We start from the raw sequence: 12078 nt of genomic DNA on the forward strand, positions 1-12078 counted from the left end.
GCTGCTCACACACTGACAATGTATGTGTTTATTCATTTTATCTTATTACGAAATATACATATATAGAATATCCCAGAAATCAACCAACAAATAATTTAATGGCGATTTTTGAGTTGATTTTAAGCAATTCTTAGCTTTACGAAAAGATTCAAATTATTAACAAGTTATTAATGAAAAACATTGGCCAATCACGAAATGCATCGCAAAGTAATAGTAGCATTAGATATGTATTGTTGGTGAATCGATATTTGACATATATATATATTACTTTGATAATATATTTGCTCTACTTTAACTTGCTAGCAATATATACACTATCTATATACTAACTATATTGTAGATCACAAGTCTACAAGCTTTGTAATTAATCATTGCTTTCCATTATAATGTTTCATATAATAACATACAATACAAAATTGTTAACTATTAACAAAATATAATCAAAAATTTTTATAAAGAAAAAAATTGCTTGAAACTACCTGAAGAATTACACATTAAATTTTGTCGGTTGATTTCTGAGGATTATTTTTTATATAATGCTCATATGTAAACTGTCATAGATATGATATTTAATATAATATGATTTTATATAAATATATTGAAGAAAATCTGATATTGTCTAGTGTTGTTAAATAAATTAATTAATAATGATTTTTAATCAATTATCATTCTTCGTTAATGTCAAATATGTATGTATATGTATATTATATGTAGATATGTAAATTCATTTTATTAAAACAAATAATAGGTTTTAATACAGATACTTAAGTTCAAAATATAAAACAAATATATATACAAACTATTTAAATTCAAAATTTAAAATAATTTGTTAAATATAATGAATTTGTATGATGCATTATTATGTCAAAATAATTAATAATATTTAACAATAAAAAACTATATAAATATTTAATAATAAAATTAAACAACTTTGAATTTTAATTTTAATTTGAATTTTAACTTGAATTTAATCTAAATTTGAATGTTAAGAAAATCGATACATAATTATTTTACTGTCATATATTATAAATTCTTCTAAAAAAAATAATTAAATATAATATATAAATATATAAATATATGTATAATATATTAAGTATAGATAGATTAAATCTTAAATTTAAAAACTTATATAATGAATAAAAAAAATTATTCAAAAATTGAGACATAATTTTTTTGTCTAATATTCACGTTTTGAATTTCTCCCATTTAATATTTTCAATAAATTATTAAAAATCGTAATTTCTGTGATTGAATAAAAAATAAGATTTTAGAATAATAATATATATTTAATAATATTATTATTATTAATATTAATAATTATATATTATATATATAATTATATNTATTAATATTAATATATATTTTAGAATATTATATATATTTAGAATCTATTTTTTAAAAATTTATTTATTAATTTATTAATATGATAATGAGTAATTCGTTAAAAAATAAATCATTTTTTTAATCAATTTAAATAAAAATTTATTTGAATAAAAAATTCAAAAAAAAAAACAATAAAAACTTTTGATGATTAAAAAGAAAAACTAATTAAACTAAATAAATATATTTTAAAAATAAAAAAAAATTCTATTTATTTCATAGAAATCCATTAATAATAATTTTCGTTTATGATAAAATTTAAATTTAATTGAAATTTGAAATAAAAATTAAAATATTTTGAATAGCAAAATTATATTAAATCATTTCAAAAAAATTATATGTATTTTCACTATTAAGATATAAGAAAAAAATAATTTTTTCGGAATTTTTTTTAGTTTCCTTGATGTATTTACATAGATAATAAAGAATCTTTCGAGTATTGACAGAAAAATATTTCATAACTCTTTTCATAAAAGTATACAAAAGTAAGGTGTTAAAAACATGAAAAGAAAGGTTTCTCGGTCACAAGTTTTCTTTATTTCTTTATGTTTTTAGAATCATAGTTTGAATATCTGGACAAGAAAGAGTTAATTCATCTTTACTTGTAAAATAAAAATAAAGACGTACCTTCTCATATACATTCCATATCCATGGAGGTATGTTGTAGCCAAATAATATCTTTGTTGAATCTGCATTAGAATACCTTGCATAAAGATATTCACCTGCCAACATCTGCAACACAATTTTTATATTTACATGCATTATTATGATATTTTGACAATAATTTAAATGTACAGAGATAAAATATTCAAGAAAAATATATAAAATAAAAAATAAATATTAAATTGTGATATAATAAATATCATTTTGATAAGCGATATCGAAAAATACAAATTATTTTAATCAAAATATGAATCATCCGTATTGGATTAAATTGCAATATAATAAATATCGTTTCGAAATAAATCATATTGAACAATAATTGTATTCTCAACTTTTCTGTCTTGTGCTTCAAAGTTTTATAATACAAAATTTTAAAAAATCAAGTAGATCTGGAATTATATGTATATTATAAAAATAAATAAAATTGCACGTTTGAATGCTTGAAAATATTTTAAGCACCTTGAAACAGACAAGTAAATAATTTGGATAGTCTTATTTTATAATCTATTAAAAATTTAATATTGGATTATAACTTATAGGTTAAAAAATACTAATATATACAATTCAATTATAAAAAATAACAAATAATGATATAACGTAAAAATTACGATTTAAAAAAACGATAATTTTCAATTCTTGTAAGAGTACATGAAGTTTCAAATTGAAAGCTATTTAAAAATTAATTTGTAAAACTTTATCAATAAAAGATATAAAAAAAGACTATTCTAAATTTCTAAATTTCTTTCTATTAATAATTAAAAAATTATAATTTTTGATTTATATCACTTATTTTGAACAAATTAGTTTATACGAAAAAATTAGTTTCTTTATTATTTATGATAATCAACTCTTAAAATCTCGCATATTACATTATATATAATATGTAAATATTTTTTATATTTTTATAAATTATAAAAGCGAATAACATAAATAAAATTTTCTCTATTATTTTAAGTCAAAAATATTATTTAAATAAAAACAAAAGATTTAATATCTTATTAAAATTATATTAAAATATTATTTTAACAATACACTAATTTTTAATTTTTTTAAAGTATATTTTCTAATAAAGCATATGTCAATTCTTATTCATCTTATTCATGATACATATTCTTATATTGATGTAAATTACATCTGAAATTTCTAATCATCAATCACATATTCCAATACATACTTACACACACGCACTCGCGTGCATTTATATATACACTTATATATATACACATAACTTACATCATAAAATCTATGATTCGATATGTGAGTCATATGTTTTAGCGAGTGTAAATTAGGTTAAGTTAAGTTAGTTTATGTAGATCATTAGAAACTTTCGAGATTCTGAAATCTATTAAAATTTTCGAAATATCAATACTTTCCAAATTTAAGCTCTATCAAAATTCAAGTGTCTAGAATTTTTAATCGTAATATTTTTATAATATTTTCAAATCATATCATTATTTTGAATTTATATAATATTGAAAATCTTCAAATCTTTCAAAGTAAATTCGAATATTTATTTTTTGTCAATACGAATATTTAAATATAAATTATCATTTTATTTCTTTTTTATTATTTTAATTCTTTATTTTTAAGATCATTTTAAATTTCATTATAATGCAAATCTTTAATAACGAAAAATGATTCTAATGAACTAACTCATAAAATAAATCTTAGAAAATATAATTTATTTCGATTCACGCAAATGCAAAACGTAATATTCATTAATCACCACACAAACTGTGAATAAAACTTCCATATAATCATCAGTATTTTCATCCAAATAAATAAAAATACATCATTAACGAAATAGTATATTAAATGCACTACATAGTCATTCACGAATCAATCAATGCTTTCAAAACTGCACGATTTCTCTTGCTTCGGATTTAATATGATCATATTCTTGCCTTCTCAAAGTATCGACAAATCAATCAATCAATGACAAGAGAAAGTAAAATGTTTAAAAGTTAGAAAGCCAAAAGACTCATCAACAAGGTAGAAAAATTATATGAGCATTTTTTAATTGCAAAAAAATTGTATATGTTTAATTTTTCAGATTTTATATGCAAAAAATAATTATTCTAAAATTAATTTTAAAAACTTTTAAGTACTTTTAATTTTTCATCTTTTTAATTTTCTTCCTTTTCTAATTTCTTTCTTTTATCTTTTTAATTTTTATTTTCATTATATTATTATTATATTATAAATTTATTAGTTTGAATATACAAAATGATATTCATAATTTAAATGAGCAAATTTAGAATTTAATTAAAAAAATGTTAATAATATAAAATTTTTATATATAAATATAAAATATAAAATTAAGTAATACATTAAACTAACAATAAATAATATATAAATAAATCTCAATAAAATTTTGTTAAAATAAAACAATTAACATCTGCTACATACATTGAAGATAGAACATATTGAATATATCAGAAATGAATCGATGTTATTGGTTAATAATCACTCTAAATATTGAAGCACAAAAGGTTAAATATTGATCGACATTAACATACACGTGGATTATTATAAACAATAGAAATTATAGAACGATAATCAAAGTGTACTTTTACTCAAAAAGAAAAAATAAAAAAATTAATTACAGAAAATTATTTTTAATGTTTCTTATTTAGCTAAAAAATTTATTGATTAATTATAAATTTTTTAACTTTAAATTATTATATTTCAACTGAAATAAAAATAAATATTTTATAATTATAAAATTTAATTATATAATCTCAAGCAAACTATATCTATTAACAAACTATATCTATAGGATGAAATTTCGATTCTATCAAAAAATTTTACTAATCAAATATTTGCTTTAAAAAATTTCATTTTCTAATAGTCCTAGATTCATTTTAAATGAATTATTTTAAAAAATTTTCTTGTATAATAATATGTCTTGTTAATAAATTTATGATACATTTTTAAAGAATTCATTTCATAAACGAAAATAAACAAAAAAGTTGATATACAAAAATCTATATAAAAATAGAATAAGGCTGTTCTCATTTCGCCTTATCTAAAGCAAATTCAAATTATTTATAACTAAATAAATAACTCTTAATCAAAATTTTTATATATCAATTTTTATGTTTGTTTCGATCTCCAGAATCGATCTCTCAAAGTTGTTTCAAGATTATATTAATTAATTCTGTATATATTTAATCCCAATAAGAGATCGATTAAAAATACTTATAAAACTACATTTACATTAAACAAGTTTTGATTAATCAATCAAGTCAATAAATCACAATTTGATAAAAATTACTCATGTAAACTAAATATCAATCAAATGAAACGTACAATTAGAAATTGATTGATTGGATTGATCGATTAAAAGTTGCTTATTGGCTTGATAGAACGATCAGGAAATTTAACCAAGTTGAATCGACTTCAAATGAAAAAAAGAAAATTGAAAAAGAAACGATTATATTAGAGCTTGACTTTGATATATACAATTCAAGGTGACTGTAAGATCAATTACGTTGACACTAATAAATTGCTCGATCGAGAATAGGAAATAGCAAACTTTGTACAATCAATTTAATTGATATTTAATTTACACAAATGTTATTGAGCTACTGGAAGTTGATTGACTCAGTTGGTTGGTTGAATAAGAAATGGCTTAACGTAAATACAGTTTAAGAGATAATGTTCAATATATTTTAATGTGTTCTAATAAATTTAACCAAATTTTTAATTTCCTCAAAAAGAAAAAATAAAAAAATTAATTACAGAAAATTATTTTTAATGTTTCTTATTTAGCTAAAAAATTTATTGATTAATTATAAATTTTTTAACTTTAAAGTTTCCTTTTTCTTGTCATATTCTCCAAATTGACATCTATGAATTATTTTCTGTTCTCAAAATAAAATCGTGCTTGAAAAGATATTATTTTGGTTCCATTGAAGTCATTCAAATCAATATAATATAAAAATTAAACAATATTTCAATAACTGATTTCTACACAGAAATTCAGAAACTTTATAATTACTATATATTATGGAATAATCGAAACTCTCGATAATCGAAAAATCTGGATGATCGAAACTCTAGATAATCTATATCCTGTATTATCTAATAATCTACGATTCGATTAATTTATATTTTGTATTATATTAATTATATTTACCTTCCAAAACTAATATATATTTTTTATATAATTATCATCGGAAAATGATTCATACAATCCGAAGAAGCACATTTTTTTTCACGAATATAAACTTTTCTTAGCAAAAACTACTTCTACCTGACTATCTACAGCAGTGAAATCAAAGTTCACCTCGTGTTGCCATAAATAAATGAATTGTTCGAGAATACGAAACCAACTCGTCCCTTTTTCTCTCTCTATCGTTCCTTCCCTTTTCCATATAGAAAAGAGGAACATTGAAACAGGTAAAAACGAGGGAACCTGCTACTGGCATTTCATTCATTCCCCCATCTCTCTCGGTCTTGTATCACCTGGCGACCTTTATCTGGCCGGTTAACCCACTTTTGTTGGAGCCGTGACAGATCGGTGGATGTCGAAGGAGAGATTACCAGCTTCGTAAAGCTCTCGAGAATTTCGAAGTCGTCTCTTACCTATGATTTTTAATCATGGATTATGGCCCCTGGCGTGCGTTACTTGTGATTAATCATCAAGTGGAAAAAGAATTGATCTTAGAATAGATTAGGAAATGTGGAATCGGATTACATGTAGAACTCGGTTCATATGCATTCCATTTATACATATATAGTCACGTCTACGAAATATTGGGACTTTAGATTAATTAAAAATTAATTTCTCGAGAAAACAAATGTTATTGCATTTTTTTTTGTATATTTTTCTGTAATGGACAAAAATATTTATACATTCTTTAGAATCGAATAACTTTTTTAAAATTGAATCAAATAATGTGAATTTTTTTAAATATTAGAAAAATTACTAGATAATGTATAAAAAGAAAATTTGTTAAAATTTCTATTGATTGAATTATGAAAAAAAAAGTAAAGGATAGGATTTTTAATTTTTTTATTTGAAAATATAAATTATTAAAGAGTTATTAAAGATATATTAAAAATTTAAAATATGCCTTTTGTAAATTATAACTTATAAATATGTTATAAATTAATTTTTTTAACATTTCGAAAAAACTTAAATCATTTCATCCAATTTTAAAAATAATTATTCTATTTTAAAGAATGTACTAATAAAATTTTTGTTCCTCACTATATCTACTATAGAAATAATTTATCAAACTTGAATTCTCCTCTCGAATTTTTATTTTTCAAAAATTATAAAAAAAAAATTAATAAAAATTCGAAAAATTTAATTTGGATTTGATAATCTTGATTTGATAATATTAAATCTATTATTTTATTAAATAATCAAAAAAATTTCGTTATTCCTTTTATAATAAAAAAAATTATTTATTTCAACATATTTATTGTTTTCAATTAGAGAAAATTTACAAAAAAAAGTATAAATGTTATCATAAAATTTAAAAATAAAAATTTCTTGTTCAATTTTCATCTTCTTTGATATTTTCATCTTCTTGAATATTTTATACGTGATTCTCAATCTGGCTAGTTATCTCTAGAACTATAAATAAAGATTGTTGACAAAAATTTTCACTTCTTAAAATCTTGGTAGAATAATGATTAAGCAGAATAATAATAATTATTTTAGTGAATAAAAATTTGTTTTTGTTGTTCTGTATTATTTGCATTTTTTTTCTTTTCAGCTATAAAAAAAGGAAATATTTTCTTAATTATCAAATTAAATTTTGCTCTTGCAATTTAATTAGAAAGCGTTAATATTGCATACTTATACACTATATTAATACTTATTCATATTTAAGAAAGAAGCACATATTATAATTAGAACGCTGTATGTAATAATTATTATTTATTGTCAAATACCATAAATTGAAGAAACACACAGATTTATATAATATATTAGTATATTCATGAGATATTTTTGAAATATCGATTCTAGAAGTTAAAAATAAATACAAAAATGATTGAAAGTTATTTATTAAATTATAAATAATATAAATTTGCCAGTTTCAATTTATTAGTAAGTTAAATTGAATGAAATATAAATAGAACACGACGTTAGAATTAAATTAATAATGAAAAATGGAGATGTTAAAATTAATCTCTAGAAAATATCTCAAGAATATATTAACACTCAATATATATAATCGTCCATTTCATGTTCCGGTATAATTTTTAACAAATAACAATTTATAATGCGCAAGACGCTGAATAACCCAAGCAATTAGAAAAAGAATCTTATAATATAGTACCAGTAAGCTATAATGATATTCTGCTATAATGATATACCACTTCTCTTTCACTTTTCATAAACAATGGAATTTTAAAAATGCATGGAGGAAAAGGAAAATTAAGAACATTTATAAAAAGGCATTCTGATCGTGAATATCATTAATAAACTCAAAAATAAAAATTTTCATTATTATAAACATTATAATGTATAATAAAATAATAATCTCGTTAACAAAATTCATAATGAAATTCATAAAGAAATAAAAAATTTCAAAAACATGTATTCCTTATTTTAATTTATTATTAATTTTATATATTAATTTATATTTTTCAACCTATGTATGTAAATTATTATTTAGTTAAAAAGATTAATAAAAAATTAATTGAAAAATCAAATATATATAAAAAAAATTAATTTTTTTTTTAATTTTTTTATATAATTAAATTCCTCGTTCAAAAATATGCAATTTGAAAAGAAAAAAATTTTTCTACGTTATCTAGTTTTCGATATATTAAAAAATATATATTTTTTCAATCTTTAAATTTTTTATTTATTTTTAGCTCTTCAAAGTGGATGTCAGTTGATAAAAAAAAATTCGTGTCAAATATTTTTTTGAGAATAAATTTCATCAAAATCGACTATTTCTATATCTTTCTTTCTCAGTTCCATAGTCGTTTTATCATATTATTTGCACGCTCAATCATCGCTACTTATATTTTTCACACTCTTTACAAATAGATCATTCGTATTGTATCTATATCATCTATGACCCAGATACATTTGATATTGTCTGATATTTTTTCTATTTACCGGGCCATAAACTATCACGAACGATCACATTCTATCTCATACGAACATATCTGACCATGTAAAACTAGTTTTAGCGAAAAGCATTTAACAATTGATTACATACTATACATAATACCTGTTATTGATCATCGTTAACACAATTTATATTACAGCTGTATTATTTGAAAACATTTGGTAAAACAATTTAGTTAATTTAAATAAATTATTTAAATCGTCTTCCTTTGCTACTTTATTTCTTTTTCCTCTTTTTCAATTAAAAGTATACTATCATTTCAAATAAAATTTCTCGAATACAAGAATATATTTACAATTACAACTGATGAAAAAAATGAGATCAAAAAATTGAGGAACACCCTGTATATATTTCAATCAATTCAATTCGTGATTCTTTTTTGCTACATGCATATCAGATTCTTCAACCGAATTAAAATATCAGTTTTGTTTCGTAAAAGCAATCGACTTATCTGCCTGTCTACCTTTCTTTAAGCACGAAAAATAGGAATCAAAAAGGGAATCAAAGATCCAATGAGTCTCGAGGAGTGTTACGAGGAATCCTTCTCAGATTCCTGAGGAGCGAGAAACAGGTAGAAAATTCGTGGCCTAAGAGAACGGTTTCACGCGAAGATGCAAACAGGTTTCGTTGGAATTCCCGCGATTGGGACAGCTTAGAATAAGGATCTCATTACTAACAAATGATCACTTATTATTTCAAGTGCCATTATACACGTTCGTGGATAGATCAAATGACAATTTAATCGACAGCTAAGAAATGATCGTGTATCGTTAATTCAGGAAGACAATCGTAAGAAATGTTTCCATTCCATGTCTTCTTTCGCAAATCAATTCTTTCTTTGTAAAATATTTTTATTATTTTTATTTCATTTTATTTTTCCTTGTTTCTTTTTTTTTAAATTTGTTCAGTTTAGGAATGTTAAATTTTATATTAATTTTATAGTTTTTCTTTTTTCTACCTTTTTTTCTTTTTAATTTGTAAAAAAGTGAATAATATTCATTGTATGATACTATATGAACAATAATATTGTGAATTGCAAATTATTTAATTGGTTTTATAAATCTTTGTTTAATAATTTATAAAAATTTAATTTTTTTTTAACAAATAATATTTTTTTATTACGTAAAAATAAATATTTTGGATAATGAAATTTGATGAATATAAAAAAATTATCATTTTGCAAGAATCTTTAATTTGTTTTTTTATATTATATTATATATCTTAATTTACTTATTATATTGTATTACATATTCATTTCAAAATATCAATAAATTTGTAATATAAGATAGAAATAAAAAAGAGAAAAGAAATATCATAATTTATAATAAAGGAATATATATAGTAAGTATATTTAAAAACATCAATTTGTTTAGACGAATAAAAAATTATTGCAGAGATTAAAGATAAATAAAACTACATGAACTTCTAGGAAATTATTAAAATATTATATTTCAAACTTTGAATAACATTAAAAAAACATAATAAAAATTTTAGTTTAACTAAAAATAATATAAAGATATAAAGATATTAAGTATTTTTATAATAAAAATTATATATATAATAATAAAAATATATCTAAAAATATATTTAAAAAAAACAAAAAATAATAGCAATTATAACTTTAACAAACAAATTTAACTTTAATAAATTTATAAAATATTATATAAATTATATATAATATTATATAAATTTATTAAATATAATTTATATATATAATTTATATATAAATTAATATACTTATTTTATATACTTATAAAATGTCATTCTATCCACTGTATATATACATCATTTACCAATATAACAGTTTATGTATATGTCTATTTAAATATTTTTTTCATCTTATCTACAATCGGTATTGATCAATAAGAAAAAGAACAAGAACAAAATTAACTAATAGCCTTATCATAACAAAAAAAAGTAACATAATAGAGAAATTCAAGTGAATGATATTATTTCATTTTATGTATATTTATTAACATATCATACTGACATTGATGTAGTACTTACAATTCTTGCAAGAATAAACCAAGAACATTATAACAATCTTCACGCTTAATTTATTTAAGATAACATTGAAACAGTTCTGACATTATAAGAATATAGTAAGTATGCAAGTATTACATGCACTTCATGCGTTAAACGATGATGACTTCTATTTGCTTATCCACTCATATAATTTTTTTCCGAGTTAATTACTTGCAAAAAGATATCATCTTTCGATCTTAATGATTTTTTATTATATTGCTAAGATTTAAATAGTGTTATAAAGACTTTACTTGATAGTGGTTGTTCATAAAAACAAAAACTTTTCTTCGAAACAATTTAAGCTAATATAACTTAAGTCAGGTTAGTTTTAATGAGATTTATTGTCACAAATAATTAATGGCTAGTCGCATTATAATGATCGAATTAAAAAAACTGAATGCAAACTATTAAATTGTCTAACTGTTGAATGAGTTTTTATTTAATTTTGATTTTAAGTGAAATTAAATTTAGAATTAATATAAATTAATTAATATAAAACAAAAATTTATTTAATTTTTGGTTTCATGATTTATATTTGTTAAGTTGATTTAAATTAATAACTTTTTAAGAAACAATCGCCAAATTTTCACAATGCTATTCAGTGTGATGACATATTAATTGATAACATATTAAAAATCATCAAGATTTAAGACTTTTTTGTAAATATTTACCTCCTTTTAAATATAATTCTAATTTTATTTGGAATTGTTAATTTAACATTCATAATTTATATTAAGAATTTTGAAAATTTCATATAACATTTAACCAGGTTTACTCAGGTATCTGATTTTTTTTCTTGGTTTCCTATATTTCCTACAGAAATATAGAAATCCCCAGAAGAAATTTCTAAAAATATTTCAAAGTTAAATATTATATATTTATATATTATATTTTCACAATTTGCATA

General features: G+C 20.5%; 1 protein-coding gene across 3 annotated transcripts in view; it reads right to left on the reverse strand.

Moving 5' to 3' along the window:
* Positions 1–12078, reverse strand: part of LOC122713639 (putative phosphatidate phosphatase) — a 141138-nt gene that overhangs the window by 90318 nt on the left and 38742 nt on the right. For all 3 annotated transcript variants that reach the window (XM_043934274.1, XM_043934275.1, XM_043934276.1), the window contains exon 3: positions 2008–2112. In XM_043934274.1, coding sequence (XP_043790209.1) covers positions 2008–2112 — 105 coding nt within the window. The remainder of the gene's footprint in view (positions 1–2007; positions 2113–12078) is intronic.

This window comes from Apis laboriosa, unplaced genomic scaffold (genome assembly GCF_014066325.1).
Source record: "Apis laboriosa isolate Shangri-la unplaced genomic scaffold, ASM1406632v1 scaffold25_cov139, whole genome shotgun sequence".
In the NCBI taxonomy this organism is placed as follows: domain Eukaryota; kingdom Metazoa; phylum Arthropoda; class Insecta; order Hymenoptera; family Apidae; genus Apis; species Apis laboriosa.